At 37.7% G+C, this 19,593-nt stretch overlaps 1 protein-coding gene across 1 annotated transcript in view; it reads left to right on the top strand.

The window, feature by feature from the left end:
* The first annotated feature begins 5,118 nt into the window (after nucleotides 1-5,118).
* Nucleotides 5,119-19,593, top strand: part of LOC131605265 (uncharacterized) — a 21,870-nt gene continuing 7,395 nt past the window's right edge. The window contains exons 1-5 of the mRNA XM_058877641.1: nucleotides 5,119-5,189; nucleotides 5,269-5,555; nucleotides 5,659-5,850; nucleotides 5,937-6,047; nucleotides 6,151-6,226. Of these exons, the coding sequence (XP_058733624.1) occupies nucleotides 5,395-5,555; nucleotides 5,659-5,850; nucleotides 5,937-6,047; nucleotides 6,151-6,226 (540 nt within the window). The 5' untranslated portion in view covers nucleotides 5,119-5,189; nucleotides 5,269-5,394. The remainder of the gene's footprint in view (nucleotides 5,190-5,268; nucleotides 5,556-5,658; nucleotides 5,851-5,936; nucleotides 6,048-6,150; nucleotides 6,227-19,593) is intronic.

Here is a 19,593-nt window from a genome sequence, read left to right on the forward strand (position 1 = left end):
TGAGAGGTTGGTAAGCGATGCAGAGAAACCGTTGTATGATGGTTGTTCAAAATTCACAAGATTGTCTGCGGTGTTAAAGTTGTACAACTTAAAGGCGGACAATGGATGGTCGGATAAAAGTTTCACAGAGTTATTAGCCCTTATGAAAGATATGCTACCAGAGGATAATGTTCTTCCCAATCGAACGTATGAAGCCAAAAAGATGTTGTCCTCTATTGGCATGAGCTATGATAAGATACATGCATGTCCAAACGATTGCGTTTTGTTTCGAAACGAGTATGCAGCGTTGAATGAGTGTCCTAAATGTGGTGCCCCTCGATATAAGAAAAAGTTGTCTCCTGCTAAAGTCTTATGGTATTTTCCTATAATTCCGAGATTTAGACGCATGTATCGTAGTGAGACCGATTCAAGACACTTAACTTGGCATGCAGATGAAAGAATTATTGATGGAAAGTTGCGACATCCGGCAGACTCACCACAATGGATGAAAGTTGATACTGAATATCCTGAATTTGGAAAAGAAGCAAGAAACCTTCGGTTGTCATTGTCTACTGATGGAATGAACCCGCATGGTATTCAAAGTATCTCGCATAGCACATGGCCTGTGATTCTTATGATCTATAACCTACCTCCGTGGCTATGTATGAAGCGTAAGTACATGATGTTATCTATGCTAATTTCTGGGCCTAAACAACCAGGGAATGACATAGATGTATACTTGGCACCCTTAATCGAAGATTTAAAGTTTTTGTGGGAGAACGGTGTGGAGGTTTACGATGGGTATAGGAAGGAAAGTTTCAACTTGAGGGCGATGTTGTTTGGAACAATTAATGATTTTCCAGCATACGGAAATTTATCCGGGTACAGCAATAAAGGTCAAAAGGCGTGTCCCGTTTGTGAAGATGAAACCGATACGACACGATTGGAGCTTTGTCAGAAGAATGTCTTTCTCGGCCATCGTAGATTCTTAAATTCTAATCATCACTACCGTGGGTGGAGAAAAGCATTCAACGGAAAGGCCGAACACGGTACAGCCCCGCCTTTTTTGTCAGGTGATCAAATTTTTGAAAAGGTGAAAGATGTGAGCACTCAGTTTGGCAAGCCTTTTGCACATTCACTTGTCAAGGGTGGGTGGAAGAAGAAGTCAATTTTTTTTGAACTTCCATATTGGAAGACGTTGTACGTAAGACATTTCCTGGATGTTATGCATATTGAAAAAAATGTATTTGACAGCGTCATAGGTACGTTACTCAATATACAAGGAAAGTCTAAGGATGGCCTTAACATAAGGAAGGACATGGTAAACATGGGAATGAGAACTGAATTGGGACCCGTGACGAAAGGAAGACGAACATATCTGCCACCTGCTGTTTACACTCTATCTAGAAAGGAGAAGAAAACATTGTGTAAGTTTCTCAGTGAAGTTAAAGTTCCAGAAGGCTACTCTTCAGATATTAGAAGACTTGTGTCCATGAAAGACCTCAAGTTAAAGAGTTTGAAGACGCATGATTGTCATGTTATAATGGAACATTTTTTACCAATAGGTATACGTTCTATTCTTCCAGAAAAAGTAAGAAGCGCAATAACTAAGCTGTGTTTCTTCTTCAGGTCAATTTGCAGTAAGGTGGTCGATCCCGCGATCTTACCAACATTTCAAAAAGAGATAGTTGTTACTTTATGTGATCTTGAAATGTATTTTCCTCCCTCGTTTTTTGACATAATGGTTCATCTAGTCGTGCATCTTGTGAAAGAGACACAATTGTGCGGACCAGCTTATATGAGATGGATGTACCCTGCTGAACGTTATATGAAAATATTAAAAGGGTACGTGAAAAACAGAAGTCGACCGGAGGGCTGTATTGCGGAACGATACGTTGTTGAAGAAGCGGTTGAGTTTTGTACTGAATATCTGTCAAATGTTCAATCTATTGGACTCCCTAAGTCTCATATTGTCGAAAAAAAAGAAGGAAAAAGGCTAATTGGAAATAAAGTTGTGACAGTATCAATGGTCGAACGGGATCAAGCGCACTTGTATGTTCTGCACAATGAGATTGAGGTTGAGCCGTATGTTGAAATGCACAAGATTGTTCTCCGAGATTTAAATCCAAATAGAAATGAGAACTGGATAGTACGAGAGCACAATCGAAGTTTCATACCGTGGTTTAGGGATCATATTTATTCAAAGTATCGTTCAGATCCTGCTTCAGTAACAGAAAGGTTGAGATGCTTAGCCTATGGTCCAACTGTAATTGTGCTTTCTTATAGCGCATACGCAATTAATGGATACACATTTTATACCAAAGAACAGGATGATAAAAGTACTATGCAAAATAGTGGTGTTACCTTGGTGGCTGAAGCAATGCACATATCAAGTGCGAATGACTTAAATCCGAAATTTGCAAATTTGTCATATTTTGGGGTTATCGAGCGCATTTTGGTGTTTGATTACGCGAAGTTTCAGATTCCTGTATTTGGTTGCAAGTGGGTTGAAAATAATAGTGGCATACGAATGGATAAGTCAGGATTTTTACAAGTGGATCTCAATAGGGTAGGGTACAAAGATGAGCCTTTCATTCTAGCCTCTCAAGCTAAACAAGTGTTCTATGTCAATGATCCTTCAAGTACGAAATGGTCTATAGTGCTTTTATCTAACAAAATAGTTGATGAAAACATTGAAGATCAAGGTGATATTGGTGTTGGCATTGATTCTTGTACAAGAAGCGATCAAAATGAGAATGAATCTTGTACTAGAAATGATCATAATGAGGGTATTTGGATTAATCCAACCGTCCGTGTTGTTAAGAGACGCGTTGAACACAATCCTACCAAGAAAAGAAAGAGACGTTAGTGATAAAGGTAATAGTTTTATTCACTTTGTACCGATTGTTTTATTCAATAGTATAGTACTTATTCAATTTGTTTTATTCAATTTGTACCGATTGTTTTATTCAATTTGTACCGATTATTTTATTCAATTTTTACCGACTAATTTGTTTTGAACCATGTATCCGTTTGTCGACTTCTTTACATGTAAATATACTATTTTGACGACTCCGGAGCTGCTCATGCACTTATCTTTACATTTCGGGACTGTTTTTTTATCGGTTTTGCTTCTGCCCGTAATCAAAAGTCGGGCTTAGGGTCTGAATTTCGGAAAACCGACTTTATTTTTGAGTCCGTGGGGACGTTTTACCATAGCCATGTAAATTTCGTTCAATTCCGACAACTTTATTTTTTGACGCTTATTTTGATTTGTACCGATTTCGTTTCCGATTTACTTGTACATGCATGGTTTGACTTCCATTTTACTTGTATAGATTGTTAGCTTATTAATAGTGTACTAATGTGCTTTAGTTTGTTTGATACAGGTTAAATGGCTCCGGATAGAGATGCTCCACCTGAAAACTCACAAGAAAGAGATGCTCAAGAAAGAGATGCCACGGATACAAATGCTCCACCTGATACTGAAGCAAAAGAAGTTGCACGAGGCATCACTATCATGAAGGGAATCGTTCGACATAGAGACCAAGGATTAGTATACCGATTGGAATGGAATTCTGATAAACAAGCAATTGGTCCTAATTCTGCAAAGTTGACAAGTTATATTGGTACACTTGTTCGTATGCATATTCCGGTCTCCGTAGCTAGATGGAATATGAAAAGCAAAGACTTGGATGAGAAAAAAGACGCGATTTGGGACGAGCTTCAGGTATATATCATATATGGTTAATTGTTGTTATTATCTTGACGATAAATTGTTTAAATTACTTATACTAACACACTATGCGTATGTTTTTTTGCAGAGGACTTTTGAGATACCAGATGATCGTAGACGCTACATACTTGGTTTGGCCGGCAAAAGATATAGAGGGTGGAAAGCTTTTTTGACAAACACTTATCTTAAGGATAAAGATGGAAACTTTCTTGAAGAGGCACCGGGACGGCCAAAAAAGTATGAGATCTTCATTGGTGAAGAAGATTGGGCTAAGTTTGTAGAGCAAAGAGATGAAGATTTTCGGAAAAGGAGTGCCAAGAATAGTGAGAGAGCATCCAAACCCGCATATCCATACAAAAAAGGGCGTTTGGGATATGCACGCTTGGAGGATAAAATTGTAAGTAAATAGAAATGCGTTTTAATTAATTGTCTAAATGTGTTTTATTTGATGATTTTATCATTTGTGTCAATGCATAGTTAGAGGAGACTAAAAGTGAGGAAACCTCACTTCCTGAACATGTGTTGTGGAGGGAAGCTCGTGTGGGCAAGGATCATGCTGTCGATCCCGAAGTTCAGAGAGTTTTTACTGAATGTGTAAGTATAATACTGTGTCTTTAATTAAATCAAATGTTTTTTAATATATAAATGATTTTTTAATGTAAATGAATTACAGGAGACCTTGTCGCAATCGGCATCCACCGGTGAGGGGAGCATACTTAGTAGAGCACTAGATGCTCCTGAGTATCCCGGTCGGGTGAGGGGTAAGGGTCATGGTGTGACTCCAACCTCTTTTTACAAGAGTCCTAGGAGAAGAAATTCTTCAAATGAAGAAGTGTTGCAAAAGTTGGCGGAATTGCAAGCACAAGTCTCTGAATTGCAAAGAGATAAAGAGGCGTATATGAGAGAAAAGTGCAACACTTCATCGGTGAAAGAAACTAGTGATAAGGCTAGTATCAACTATCAAAGGAAATTTCCCGAGGTAATTATAATTTTTTTTCCTTTTAAATTGTTCTATTTTATTAATGATAATGACTTTATATTTACTATTGGTTTAGGGCATTTCATCTTGCCAACTATACTTATCGGAACCGAGTTATCGACTAGTTGGCAAGGGAAAAGTGCACAACACTTTGGGAGATTTACTTCACCATAGACCGCTCCCGGATGGACACCTGAAAGTATCGGTGGATGTTGTAGTAGATCATGATGCGATGCTACCGGTACCTGACATGGTCTCAGAGACGACATTGCTGCGAGATGCAATAGGATCATTTGTTGCATGGCCCTCGGAGCTCATTACCATTAGTGATGAGGTATATTGAAAACGATTATGAATCATTTAGTTTTCGAATGTCAATTCTAAACCGTTTATTAATTATTTTTTACATTTTAATTTTAGACTGCTCCTATAAAACCCACAGTTAAGGGTAAAGGGATTTTACAGGAGGAGGAGTCCGTTGCATCACTAAAAGAGGTACATTTAAAGTGTTAATAATTAATCTGAATCTAAATCTGCATGATTTTATATTTTACATAACTTATATGATTTTTAGGCATCCGCTCGAGAGTCACAACAAGTGACGCAGCAAGTTCGTACCGTACCACCCACTGGTCCTCCGAAGCCAGCGGGAAAAAAAGGCGGTGCTTTTGTGCCTCGGTACCGGTCGACGCTCGCAACAATGGTTGATATGTCCGATTTGACGGATGGTGCTGCACGTGAAATCGTTATGGATGAGAGTGTCTTCGGTATTGAATTCAAGTCACTTATTACACTTGATGACTTGGAGGAGATTTTTAAGCATGATCAACTAGGCGTCAATAACATGCACTCATACATTCGGTAATATTCCCTCATCCGATATATTATTTAATTAGTCCCACAATATAATTTATTTACACATTTCAATGAAAATAATCTAATGTTTATTATGTTTTTATTTAAGGTTGTTGTATGACAGAGTGTTGCGCGGGACTCCGTTGTCTAACAGATTCCGTTTCGTGTCTTCCGCCCACTGCAGCGGAATGGCAATTGATTCGGAACCGGAATCAGTTAGACAGTGCTTAGTAGATAGATTCATGTCCACCGGCAATACAGAATGTCTGCATCTTTGGGCGTATAATACTCGACCAGTAGGGTTAGTTTCTCATTCTTTGTTCATCTAATCTCTGTTTCTTTTGTGTATAGCAAAATTTTCATATAACCTATTGTTTTTATTTATAGAGCACACTGGTTGCTGCTTGCTATCAACCCTATAAGGGAAGTCGTGTATTATCTGAATTCGGTAAATGGTGAATGGACCAATTATCCGGCCATGAAGGACATCGTTGATTTGTAAGTGGGATCGTTCTAAATATATATTCGTGTATATTTATATATATATTTACTTATTTGTGGGATTGATCTAAACATATGCTTTTATATATTTGTTAATTAGATCAATACAAGTGTTCCGAAGTCAACGGGACGCACAGGTATCCCGAACTAAATCTAGCAACATTACTTGGATCCAAGTGCAGGTACATTATTTTTCACAATGTTGCTTATAATATATTTATGCTACTTGATAAAACAATGCACAACTATAGAATCTTATTTGTTTTTCTATGTAGTGCCCGCAACAGAAAAACAGTTACGATTGCGGATACTTTGTATTGAGGTTTATGAAAGAAATCCTTCAGGCAAATCAATTAGAGATTCCGTTCACGGTATGAATTTATAACTTAAGATAATTTCATATAATTTATTACATTTAACTAAATGTATCATTCATATTTTGTTTTTGTTTTGTAGTACCTTGACGAATTCCGTGCCACTGGATACTCGAGACTTAAGTTGGAAGAAATAAAAGAGGATTTGTGTCATTTTTATATTAAGCGCTTTTTCATGTAGGATTTGTGTCGAATTGAAGTACTATAATATTATTGATGTTGTAATGATGTATATATATAATATTGGATATTATAATGGTATTATATTAGTATATATATATATTGTCTTACTGATGGCTGAAATAATATAGTCGAAAATAAATTACAGGTCGAAAATATTACAGGCTGAAAACATATTACAGGTCGAAAATATTACAGGTCGACTGGGAGGATTAAATTACAGGCTGCACATTAAAATACCTCATTTAGCTACTAAAGCGCTTTTTAAAAAAGCGCTCTTAAAAGACCACATACTAAAGCGCTTCTTTTTAAAAGCGCTGCCAAAGATTACTAAAAAAGCAAAAAAAAAAAAAAAAACAACATACTAAAGCGCTTTTGTAAAAGCGCTCTTATAGGGGGGGCTATAAGAGCGCTTTTTCTGGAAAAAGCGCTCTTAAAGCCCACCCTATAAGAGCGCTTTTATAAAAGCGCTTTAGTATGTTGCGTTTTTTTTTTAATTTTTTCTCTCACAGGTGGGCCTATCACAGCGCTTTTCTGGAAAAAGCGCACTTAAAGGGGGGCCTACCAGAGCGCTTTTACCTGAAAAGCGCTCTTAAAGGGGGGCCTACAAGAGCGCTTTTTCCAGAAAAGCGCTCTTATAGGGGGGCCTACCAGAGCGCTCTTAAAAGCGCTTTCGTAGCCTATGCCAGCGCTGGCTTTGGCAGCGCTTTAAAGCGCTGTTAAAGGCCAAAAAAAGCGCTTTAAAAGCCCTTCCTCGTTGTAGTGTCTTCTGAATATTTCGACCAGCACTCCCTTCGTCATGATATCTGCAATCTGATTCTCAGTTCTGCAGTGTTCCAAATTTATCTTCCCTTTAGCTACCTGCTCTCGAAGATAATGGAACCTCATTTCGATGTGCTTGCTTCGACCATGTGCTATCGGGTTCTTCGCCAGATTGATAGCTGACATGTTATCGATCTTCATGGTAATTGCTCCATGATCTTTACCTGTTATCTCTTCGACCAAGTTCACCATCCATGTTGCTTGACATGCACAAAGAGAAGCAGATATGTACTCTGCTTCGCACGATGATAGTGCCACTACTGGTTCCTTTCTCGAACTCCAAGCAACTGGTGCACCACCTAGCATAAACACATATCCTGCTGTGGATTTTCGATCCTCAGCATCACTACACCAACTCGAGTCGGTGTAACCCATTAATTTGCATTCTTTTCCCTTATCAGCTGCAGGAAACAGAATGCCATAGTCGAGAGTTCCTTTCAGATACCTCAGTATCCTCTTTGCCGCTGCTAGGTGTGATACCTTTGGCTTCTGCATGAATCTACTTATCATACCTACACTGTATGCTAAGTCAGGCCTTGTGTGACAAAGGTATCTCAATGACCCAATAAGTCTTCTGTATTGGGTTGGGTCGACATCCTCTTCATCTGGGTTCTTCGATAGTTGCAATCTTGTTTCAGCAGGTGTCGAAGTCGAATTGCATTCTTCCATCTCAAATCTTTTGAGAATTTCACTTGCATATCTTCTTTGATGCATCATCAAGCCTCTACTACTCTTGTAGAATTCGATGCCAAGGAAGTATGAAATTTCTCCCAAATCCGACATTTCGAATTCCTTGCTGAGATCACCTTTAAAGCCTTCGATTTCTTTCTTGCAACTACCTGTTATCAACAAGTCATCGACATAGAGACATAGTATAAGCAATTCACTCTTGCTTCTTCTTACATATACCCCGTGTTCAGTTGTGCACTTCACAAATTCTTTCTCCCTTAGGAAACTGTCGATCTTCTTATTCCAAGCTCTTGGAGCTTGCTTCAGCCCATACAGGGCTTTATGCAGCCTGTACACTTTTCTATCTTCGCCATGTTTCACAAACCCAACTGGTTGTGCAACATAGACTTCTTGGTCTAAGGGTCCATTCAGGAATGCACATTTAACGTCCATCTGACACATGTGCCAATTGTTCATGTTCGCCAGACAAACAACCAACCTGATCGTTTCGATCCTGGCAACAGGTGCAAAGACCTCATCGAAGTCAATTCCTTCCTTCTCAAGAAATCCTTTTGCCACAAGCCTTGCCTTGTGTCGAATCACTTCACCTTTGGGATTACACTTCACCTTGTATACCCACTTCACATCAATTGCCTTCTTGCCTTGAGGCAATTCGACAAGTGACCAAGTATTGTTGTCTTCGATGGACTTCAATTCTTCATTCATAGCTTTCACCCACTTCGAATCCTTCAATGCCTCAGTTGCATTGACAGGTTCGACATCTGCGTAGAAAGCGTAATGTACCAGCTCACCTTCATCATTGACTACATCATCTGATGTAATCACACATTCTTGCAACCTTGCAGGCATGTGTCTTGTTCTCTGAGGTCTGCCTGAGCCTGCATCACCTCTGACTTCTTCTTGTTGAACTTCTTCTCTTTCGACTTCAGTAGCTGGTTCGTCATAAAGAATTCTCACTGAATCCTTCTTGACATTTTCAGTCCAATCCCATTCTTTAAGCAACACACCTTTGTGGGAGAGACACCACTTCTCCACCTAAAACCTTAAGGTGATAGGTGAGTGGGTTCTCCCACTTATATATGCTCAAGTCACCACACACATTTCCAATGTGGGACTATTATCCACACTCACACTTGATTCTCAACACTCCCCCTCAAGTGTGAGTCTTACACAATGCTCCCCCTCATGTGGAAGCTCCTCTTCCACATACACTTGTATCCGTTGACTTCAACTACATGTATCCGTTGATTCTCTTCAACTACATGTATCCGTTGACTTTCAACTACAAGTTTTAGCCGGTCCCTTTTTCTTGAACCAAAGGCTCTGATACCATTGTTAGCGCAACATCGGGGGAGGGTCGAGTCGGGAGCATTGTTAATTCCTTGGGACATTCCTTTGAGCAACACACCTTTGTGGGAGAGACACCACTTCTCCACCTAAAACCTTAAGGTTTTAGGTGGAGAAGTGGTGTATCTCCCACAAAGGTGTGTTGCTCAAAGGAATGTCCCGGAATTATAAACAATGCTCCCGACTCGACCCTCCCCCGATGTTGCGCTAACAATGGTATCATGAGCCTTTGGTTCAAGAAAAAGGGACCGGCTAAAACTTGTAGTTGAAAGTCAACGGATACATGTAGTTGAAGAGAATCAACGGATACATGTAGTTGAAGTCAACGGATACAAGTGTATGTGGAAGAGGAGCTTCCACATGAGGGGGAGCATTGTGTAAGACTCACACTTGAGGGGGAGTGTTGAGAATCAAGTGTGAGTGTGGATAATAGTCCCACATTGGAAATGTGTGTGGTGACTTGAGCATATATAAGTGGGAGAACCCACTCACCTATCACCTTAAGGTTTTAGGTGGAGAAGTGGTGTCTCTCCCACAAAGGTGTATTGCTCCAAGGAATGTCCCGTGATTATCAATGCTCCCGAACTCGACTCCCCCGATGTTGCGCCAACAATGGTATCATGAGCCTTTGGTTCAAGAAAAAGGGACCGGCTAAAACTTGTAGTTGAAAGTCAACGGATACATGTAGTTGAAGAGAATCAACGGATACATGTAGTTGAAGTCAACGGATACAAGTGTATGTGGAAGAGGAGCTTCCACATGAGGGGGAGCATTGTGTAAGACTCACACTTGAGGGGGAGTGTTGAGAATCAAGTGTGAGTGTGGATAATAGTCCCACATTGGAAATGTGTGTGGTGACTTGAGCATATATAAGTGGGAGAACCCACTCACCTATCACCTTAAGGTTTTAGGTGGAGAAGTGGTGTCTCTCCCACAAAGGTGTGTTGCTCAAAGGAATGTCCCAAGGAATTAACAATGCTCCCGACTCGACCCTCCCCCGATGTTGCGCTAACACAAACAACCCCATCCAAACCCTTCTTAACTTCCATCGCATTGAGATAACTTTTCCACAAATTTTCATCAATACCCAAATCATCCAAATATAAATAGTCCCCCAAATCTCTTTGACAAAAAACAGGAGAGAAGAACGTGGTCTAGAGGTTCCTAAAAAATGTTACAGTATACATAACATAATTCAGAATGAGAAGAAAAAAGACCTCTTATAAAGAACAAATTTTTTGTCGGTAACCAGTTAATAAGGGCATCTCCATGAAACAGCTTTAATCCTAAAAGGAATCGATAATTTCCCCATTAAATCCGCAGCCTTCTCTCGATCTCTCTCTAAAGTCGACTCTAAACATTCTTCAGCAAGGTATCCATAACAGGTTTTAACCGAAAAACCTTCCTCAACGCAAGGAGCCCACGTAATCAAATCCTTCTGCTCGATGCTAGGCTCAGTATGAACCAAGAAATTGTGAAGTGACTGCAGTGAGGTACAAACCTCCGAACCCACCACGACAATCACCCTAAAATCTCCCAAATTCCATCTACCATTAGCCCACCACCCCATGTCTTTCACAACCTGAAATTTTAAGACAGAAAGAACATATAAATCAGGAAACAGGCTTTTGAAATTGGCGTTACTGTTAAATTGTAATTCATAGTGTCGAATAATGCGTGTGTAGAACTAGATTTCGATTTAGTTAGATTTGATTTAGCTACACACATATTTGATTAGATTTGATTTAGTTCCAAAATAGGTATTATGGCCTTTAATAGTTTTGGACTTTTGGCTTAGAGAGCAAGCTAACTAAAATCTATAAATAGATGGAGTAACCCCTATTTTAGTAATCAAGTTGTATTCAGAGAATTTGCAGTTGCAAGTGAATAAGAAGTTTTTCACAGTTGGTGGGCAGAGAGAAACTCTGCATAAAATCATTATCTTTCTTTCATATTTTTTTCATTGTCATTTTGTGGTAGTAACAATCTTGTTCATCAAGATTGATAGAAATTCATCATAGATATTGGTGGATTTCAAACATCTGGTATCTAGAGCTCTGGTTAATCAATTCAAGGCAAGAGAATGACGATGACAATGAATCATCCGAATGGCCATTTTCCAGCAACTCTTCCAATTCTGAAAGGAGATAACTATGAGAATTGGTGCAAGCAGATGAAGGTTGTGTTCTGTTGTCAAGATCTTTGGGATCTTGTGAAAGAAGGGATAGAACCGTTTGTAGAAGACTCGACGAAAGAACAAAAGACTGCACATAAAGAATTGAGGAAGAAGAATTATAAAGCTCTCTTTAAAATTCATCAATGTTTGAGTCCAAATAATTTTGAAAAGGTTAGTGATATAGAATCTACAAAAGAAGCTTAGGAGATTCTTGAAGAGTCTTTTGGAGGTGGAGAAAAGGTGAAAGAGGTGAGGTTACAAATTCACAATAAAGTGTATGAATTGCTTCAGATGGAAGATAGTGAAAGCATAACTGATTTCTTCGCTAGAGTCACGAAACTGGTGAATCAAATCAAGGTATGTGGAGAAGTGTTGACTTCAAGATCGCTTGTCGCAAAGATCTTGAGGTCGCTATCTCCTAAGTTCGACCACATAGTGGTAGCTAATTGAAACATTTGTCGAAATTGACAAAAGAAGAGCTTCAAGGGACGCTTGAATCTCATGAATAAAGAATGGCTGAAAGAGCTGCAGGTAAGACGAAGAGCGATGTGGCTCTGCAGGCTCAGCCAGCAAACGAAAAGAAAGGCAAAGGAAGTTGGAATAAAAATAAAGGTAGAGGTGGCTAGAACAATTCGACTGTTCGAAGTCAGCAAGAAGAAAGCTGGTCGAATAAGAGAAAACCCTCATACCAAAGCAACCAAAGAGGTGGTGTGTGGACCTCCGATTTTTTTTAATACCGGGCCATACCTCTGATCTGTAGAGATACGTGAACTGACTCTTTTTTGTCGCTTAATGCTTTCGCATTTTTGAAAATATCACAGAGTCGCCACCGACCTTTTATTTTATCCAATTAAGGAAAGGTTTATAAAAGACACAGAAAAAAGACCTTTAAGAAATTCTGGGTAAGGGGGTAGGTTATACAAAAGGAAGGTGTTAGCACCCTTTGTATCCATGGTTATCCATGGGCTCTTAAGTTTGCTTAGCTCACTTGTTTTTCGATTACTTTTCAATTGCTCTGAAATTGCTCATATGTGGTTTCAAATACCTTTGTAATTTGAATTTTTGTAATGATCCGTGTGTGGATGTATACAAAATGCTTGTTTATCTTTCGAAAGATGTTTTGAAAAGAACGTTAACTTTGTAATAATCCGTGTTTGGATGTATACAAAGTATTGTCTTTTTGAAAGTTTTGAAAAATCAACAGTGTATGAGAATTTTGTTTGTTTTGATTTGAGCAAGCAAACTAGGAGGTCTACCCTGAGTTGTAAGGTCTTTATCCTATTTCCTTTAAAAATCTATCCTTTCACCGGATATAAAAGCAAGGTTCGATTTTGTACTCAAAACAGTGAAATTTGACTTTGATTTTGAAAGATTGAAAAGGATTACCTGAAGAGGTGCAAGTGTGATTGTGATTGGATTCAGATATTTATCTTTGAAGTTAGTGATCTAACGGTTCAATTTTATCTTTGACATACACGCAGTTTATATGTGCTGGAAATTAAAGTGCGGAAATGTAAAGTGCGGAAAGTAAATCTACGCTATTACATCGATTGTGCGGGAAATGTAAACTAACCTATTTACATGAATTTGACATCCTATACATTTATCTAGGAATTTTAAATTGCAAGAAAAATAAAAGGCATGTTTTTGGATTTTTTATGATTGATTTTAATTATAATTAATGCATAATTAATTAAATTAAAATGAAGAAAAAGATGAAAATATATTTAAACCTAGAAATAAGTTTAAAATATTTACAAAATATTTGTTAATTAATTTTAAAACAAAACTAATTTTTTGGAATTTTTGGAAATTGATTTGAAATTGATTTAAGTTAATTAAAACATAATTATGTAAATAATTATACAAATAATTAAAACTCAAAGATAAAATTATTCAAAATATGTACAAAATTAGTTTATAATATAAAAACAATATTTTATATAAAGAACAATTTTTTTTGGGATTTTTTGATTGGTTAGAATAATTAAAGAGCAAATATATAAATATATACTAATTAATTATGCAAAATATTGAAATTTTGAAGAAAAATAAAATATTTTTATTTCAGAAAATAATATATTATTTTAGAAGTCTAAAAATATTTTTTGTGTATTTTTTGGATTTTTAAAACTATTTTTAATTAATTTAACAAAGAAATTAAAATAAAATAGAAAATAAAATAGAAAATAAAAGGATACTGATCCTGTGTGGTAATCAGTGAGGGAGCATGGTGGGGAAGAGTGATCTGGCGCGTGGGATTGATTTTTAGTGGAGATCAAGGGCTGAGATTTTGAGTCACATGGCACACGTGATTAGAGGTGTACCATGAGATCATGCTGACTTTGAGAGTCCAGCGTGGGACCCACGTTCAGTTGACTGGCGAATAGGAAGACAAGGACAGGCCACGCGTGCAGTCAAAGGGTCCTCATCACTATTCATCATCTTCTTCAATTTACCTATGGAATTTGCTGCGGATTTTCCTACAACTTTACCTGCGGATTTTGCTTCAGATTCTCATGCTTTCAAAAACCTACAAAAATGGTCATTAACAAAAACAAGGGGCACCCAGGTCGACTTAAAATGACCTCCTGAACACGATGGTGGCATTAGTTTTGGCTAAAAACGCCTGCATCATGGGATTCGAAAGTTCACATATTTGGAACCTCAAGAATGGCACATGTGTATTCTCACGTTAAGACTTGCATGTGAGGGTTCAAATCTTCCCTAAACCATCTTAGCAACTTGTTAGAAGCGTTAGTTGGCGTTAAAACATGCTTAGTTATGAGATTCGAAAATTAGAAAAGTACATGAATATGTAACTTTTTAAAGCATGAGTTTTATGTACATGTAACCATGAATTATGATCTTAACTTACTATATTAGATCCCAGGAGATGATTGGAATGATTGGTTTGTATTGATATTGATTGGAATATTGAATTTGAAAATTACAAAGTGTATGGAAATTTTGAGAAATTTGATGAGTTTTCTTGCTATACTCTTGCTATATTTCGTGGGTGTCTTGCTCTTTTTGTTTATGAAATATGCAGCTTCATTTATAGGCCTTGGAGTGCTTAAATTTGAAGCTAAAAGCAATGATTGCCTTTGTTGAATTTTGACTTTCAAGCTTGGAACTCAAGCAACCTTGGCTTGCTCTTTCCTTAGCCTTTCCTTGCAGCTTTCTTGCTGCATAATTAAGCCACATGTGTGAGCTTTTAGCTTAGAAAATAAGCTATGATTTATCCTTCCTTTTTTTCCTTTTTAATTTAATAAATGATAAAATTAAATCAAAAAATGGAGAAAAATGATGTGGGCTTTGTCTTGGTTGTGGGAGGCCCATAATATCATGGAAATGATGTTTGAATGCTGAAAACTTGGCCCCATTTGGAAAAAATGCCATTTTGAACAATGTTGATTTCATGTATTTTCCCAAAATTTAGCCAACTTCAACAAGGTGTAAATCCTTCAATTTTTGTCATATGAAGGAGATCTTGCACTTTTTGGAAACCTCAAAGAGTCCTCTAACCAATGCCTTTGGTCTCATGTCAAAATTATTTTTAAAGCTCCTTGTGTGTCCTTTTGAAAAAAGTGTCTTTTTGTTGACTTTGAAAATGACCTGTAATGTCTTTGATCATATTTTTCAAATGGTGAATCCAATGACCATGGGATCAATGGCATTTGAAAGATAATTGAATTTACTTCAAAACAAGCTTTGGTTTGAATTTTTTGGATGAAGGATGAGAGAGTTATGATCAGTCAAAGTTGAGTTGACTTTTCAGGCAAAAACCCTAATTTTGAATCTTAGGGTTTTGTTGATTTTTGATCTTTCCTTGATGAATTATGATCATCCAATGATCAAATGATGAATCCTTTGACAAAATATGGACTTTGACAAAAAATTTCATTTTTGACTGTCTGTTGACTTTTTTGGTCAAACGGGTCGTCTGTTGACTGTTTGAGCTGCTGACGGTGCGTCTGAGTGAATTGAGGTTTGAAAATTTGTATGATGGTACTTTGAGATATATGGATGTGTATGAAATCCATTTTAGCTCTCAAAAACTTGTTGCTCCTGTAAAAACAAGAAAAAACCCTGATTAGGGACTGTTTGTGTAGGAGACAGTTAAGCGTACCTGATTTTTGTGCAGTGTTGAGTCTCTGCTAATCGCGTGATATTCAGAAGACTTCTAGAACAAAAAACCTTGGAATTTTGAATTGTGAAAGATTGATTTGATTGATGGTACAAAACACTGAGAATTGTACTGCCAGCAGTTTGGCTGTCAACTGACTGTTCAGGTATTGATGTAGCAGTTAGAGTGAAAAATCAACAGTCAAAGTTAATTTTCTTTTTTGTTGTTTTTTTTTGTTTTATATGAAAAATGAAAGTTTATTTACATGACTTGTTAGAAAAACATAGACATAATAAATAACTAATATTTACGGTATGCGGGCAAAATTACCGATAATAACCCTGAAAATCATTTAACGCACAGAAATAGGAATATTTGACTGGCAGAAAACACACAAAATATTATCTTAGTAATTAAGCAATATTATGACAAATAGTACAACATTTAATACTGACAGTACAAATATCACATACTATATTGAACAGTACGACGAATAAACGGTACATTTAAGAAATAAGAAATACGGCAAATTTTAAGAATGACGATTGATAACCCATGCTATGAACAATAACATGTAGATGATTGGGAGCATAACCATTGCAGGTCCACACTCCTCAGGACTGTGCAGGCAGAAGAAAGTCATGATCACCGTAGCAATGGTGATGACTGTAAGAAACAGTGTCTCTATCCATTTTGCCATTCTTGTCAGGGAAGAAGAGAAAGGATGGATTATGAAGATAGGAATTTGAAAGATGAATTGGAATTTGATGTGAGATTTTATGAAAGAAAATGAGAGGTATTTATAGAATGGAAAGAAGGAAAGAGACGTTGGGGAATGATGTGATTCCGTACAAAAGGAAAATTTGAGTGGAAGTAAGATTTGAAAGAAAGTGCATGATAGTGTTGGAAAAAGGAGAGATTTGATTTTTGAAAAAGAGATTTGAAAAGATTTTTGCAAATAATGGAATATAATACAAAAATTAGTGGGAAACAAAAGATAATAATAATCTACTTGTTACCAGTACAGTCTGAGTTTCCTGATTCTGCGCCTGCAAAAAGATTTTAACTCTGTACCAATTGTGTCAGTACTATTTATCTGTAAATAAATAAATAGCATGTGTGAAGTAATAAACAGTATTTGGTGTTTGCGTAAGAATAAATTCAACTGCAAGCCAAATTACTGTATAAGAAAGATTCTAAAAACTAAGTATTTCATATGTCAGGATTTTTGTTGAAATAAAAATCCATGATTATATGAGACCCCTTAATTTTCAGATTGGAGTTTTCTTGAAAAATATGTGGGCAAATTTTGGGGTATAACAGTTGCCCCTATTCAATCTTCTTAAACCTGAAGAGATTGTATGAAATCTGAAGGTAGAAGATGATTGAATATTTAGATGCCCTGAAAATTTGCACTTACCTTGATCAGAAGAGATGTTGGAAGTTGCATTTGAATGTCGTCTGCGAAATGTTGTTGGCAGATTGAAACATTACCTGAGATGGGCTTTCAGATGCCACCTGGTGAATGTGTTATCAGAATGAATTCATTGATTATATCTTGATGAAGGATTTGAAAGTCTTTGTGTTGACTGTTTCGGAACCGTCCAAGGTTACCGCTTTAAATCTTGGAAGATAATCGTTACGGAACTTGTCCAAAGTTTTTTTAGATTTTGGAAGTTGATCATTGTGGAACCGTCTGAGGTATCGCTTTAAATCTGCAACGTTAGATCGTTTTGGAACCGTCTGAGGTATCGCTTTAGATCTGCAATGTTAGATCGTTTTGGAACCGTCTGAGGTATCGCTTTAGATCTGCAATGTTAGATCGTTTTGGAACCGTCTGAGGTATCGCTTTAGATCTGTAACGTTAGATCGTTCTGGAACCGTCTGAGGTATCGACTTTGATCTGTGATGCTTGTTTTTTGAGTTGGTAAGTGATCAGAATGAATCTTTGGCTTGATTATATCTGAGAGAACCGTTCATGGAATTCAGGTGAACACGGCATGTGATTGAGAACATCTTTGTTGAAGATATCTGCCTACCTGAAAAATCAAGTTAGTGATATGCAATGTTTATGATGCATGTAAATGTGAGATATTCCCGGAGAAATATGCATGTTATGCTGTGTATGAATATGCGCATGATGCATGATGTATGATGTATAATGTATGAATATGATGTACGAATGTGAATATGTGAATGTGAATATGTGAATGTGATGTATGAATATGATGTATGAATATGAATATGTGAATATGTGAATGTGATGTCAAGCTTCTAATGGGAAAAATAAATTCCCACTAGTCAGCTGGACATGAATGTATTGTGATCGTTGATGATCTTTTGTCTTGCTTGAGTACCCTCGTCTGGGGAAATTCTTTGAGAACCCGGGTATCCCGTTGAAGGATCTTTGACTACTGCTTGGGGAACCAAAGGTAGCTGGAAGTTCTGATGCCCTTTCAAATGGGAATGAGGAAGATGCATAATCCTCCGATGCACTATCTGACCAAGTCCGGGCGCGGGGATCACACCTTCTGAAGATAGTAATCTGGAACAACCCTGCTGGGGAATAAGACTTCTTTTGAAGAGAAAATCTTTTTGAGGAATTTGCTGAGAAATGCGTTTCTCTTGGTGATTTCCTTCTGATGGAATGATGTCCAGATGATCGGGACATTTCCTGAATGCCATTCCTGTTTTTCCTGGTAAACATCAATCATATTCAAATGCATATGTTCATTCAAAATTATCATTGGGACGCTTACGTATTTAAACAGAAAAAATGAAAATAGTGATTTTTGAAAGAGCTGCATTGAAAAGAGCCATGATAGGCGGGTTAGCACAGGGAGACAACAATCCTAGAAGTAGGAAACTGTCAGAAAGTTTTGAAAAGTATTTATGAAGATAAATAGCTATGTGAAAACGATCCAGTCAAGTTTCAACTCTGCTATTGCCAATCTGTCTTCGAGCATCTCATCCCTCACTTGTTGGAAGAAAGTGATTAGACTGATCGGTGTCTTTGAGGTGTTGAATCTTGATGGTGAGTAGGCAGCTGAACGGAACACAGTGGTATGCTTCATTCCCTAACTTTTGCCTAGGCCGCCCTTTCAGGTTTTCAGCCTACCGGGATAGTATTTGTTTAGTCTCTAATTTTTGCCTGGATCGCCCTTTCGGGTTTTCAATCCACCGAGACGCTCATTTTTTGCCTAAGTTGCCCTTTCAGGTTTTCAACTTAGCGAGCTGTTTTTTTTTCTTTTTAAGAGAAGTATTTTTTGACTATGTCAGCATTCACAGGGTGTGGGAAATCCTCGCCATCCATGGTGGTAAGCAACATGGCGCCGCCGGAGAATATTTTCTTGATTATGAATGGTCCCTCGTAGGTGGGAGTCCATTTGCCTCTGGGATCACCTTGTGGTAAGATGATGCGTTTGACAACCAAGCCACCAGTTTGGTATGCTTGACTTTTGACTTTTTTGTTGAAGGCTTTGATCATGCGCTTTTGGTATAGCTGACCATGACAAATAGCTGCGAGCCTTTTCTCATCAATCAAGTTTATCTGGTCCAACCGTGTTTGAATCCAATCGTCTTCGTCTAGATTGGCTTCTTTCATAATCCTTAGGGAAGGAATCTGAATTTCAATTGGAAGAACTGTCTCCATACCATAGACTAAGGAAAATGGAGTTGCCCCTGTTGAAGTACGCGCAGATGTGCGATAACCATGAAGAGCAAAAGGTAACATCTCATGCCAGTCTTTATAGGTTACTGTCATTTTTTGTATGATTTTCTTGATGTTCTTGTTGGCAGCTTCCACCGCGCCGTTCATCTTTGGTC

The sequence above is a fragment of the Vicia villosa genome, linkage group LG5 (assembly GCF_029867415.1).
Source record: "Vicia villosa cultivar HV-30 ecotype Madison, WI linkage group LG5, Vvil1.0, whole genome shotgun sequence".
Taxonomy (NCBI): domain Eukaryota; kingdom Viridiplantae; phylum Streptophyta; class Magnoliopsida; order Fabales; family Fabaceae; genus Vicia; species Vicia villosa.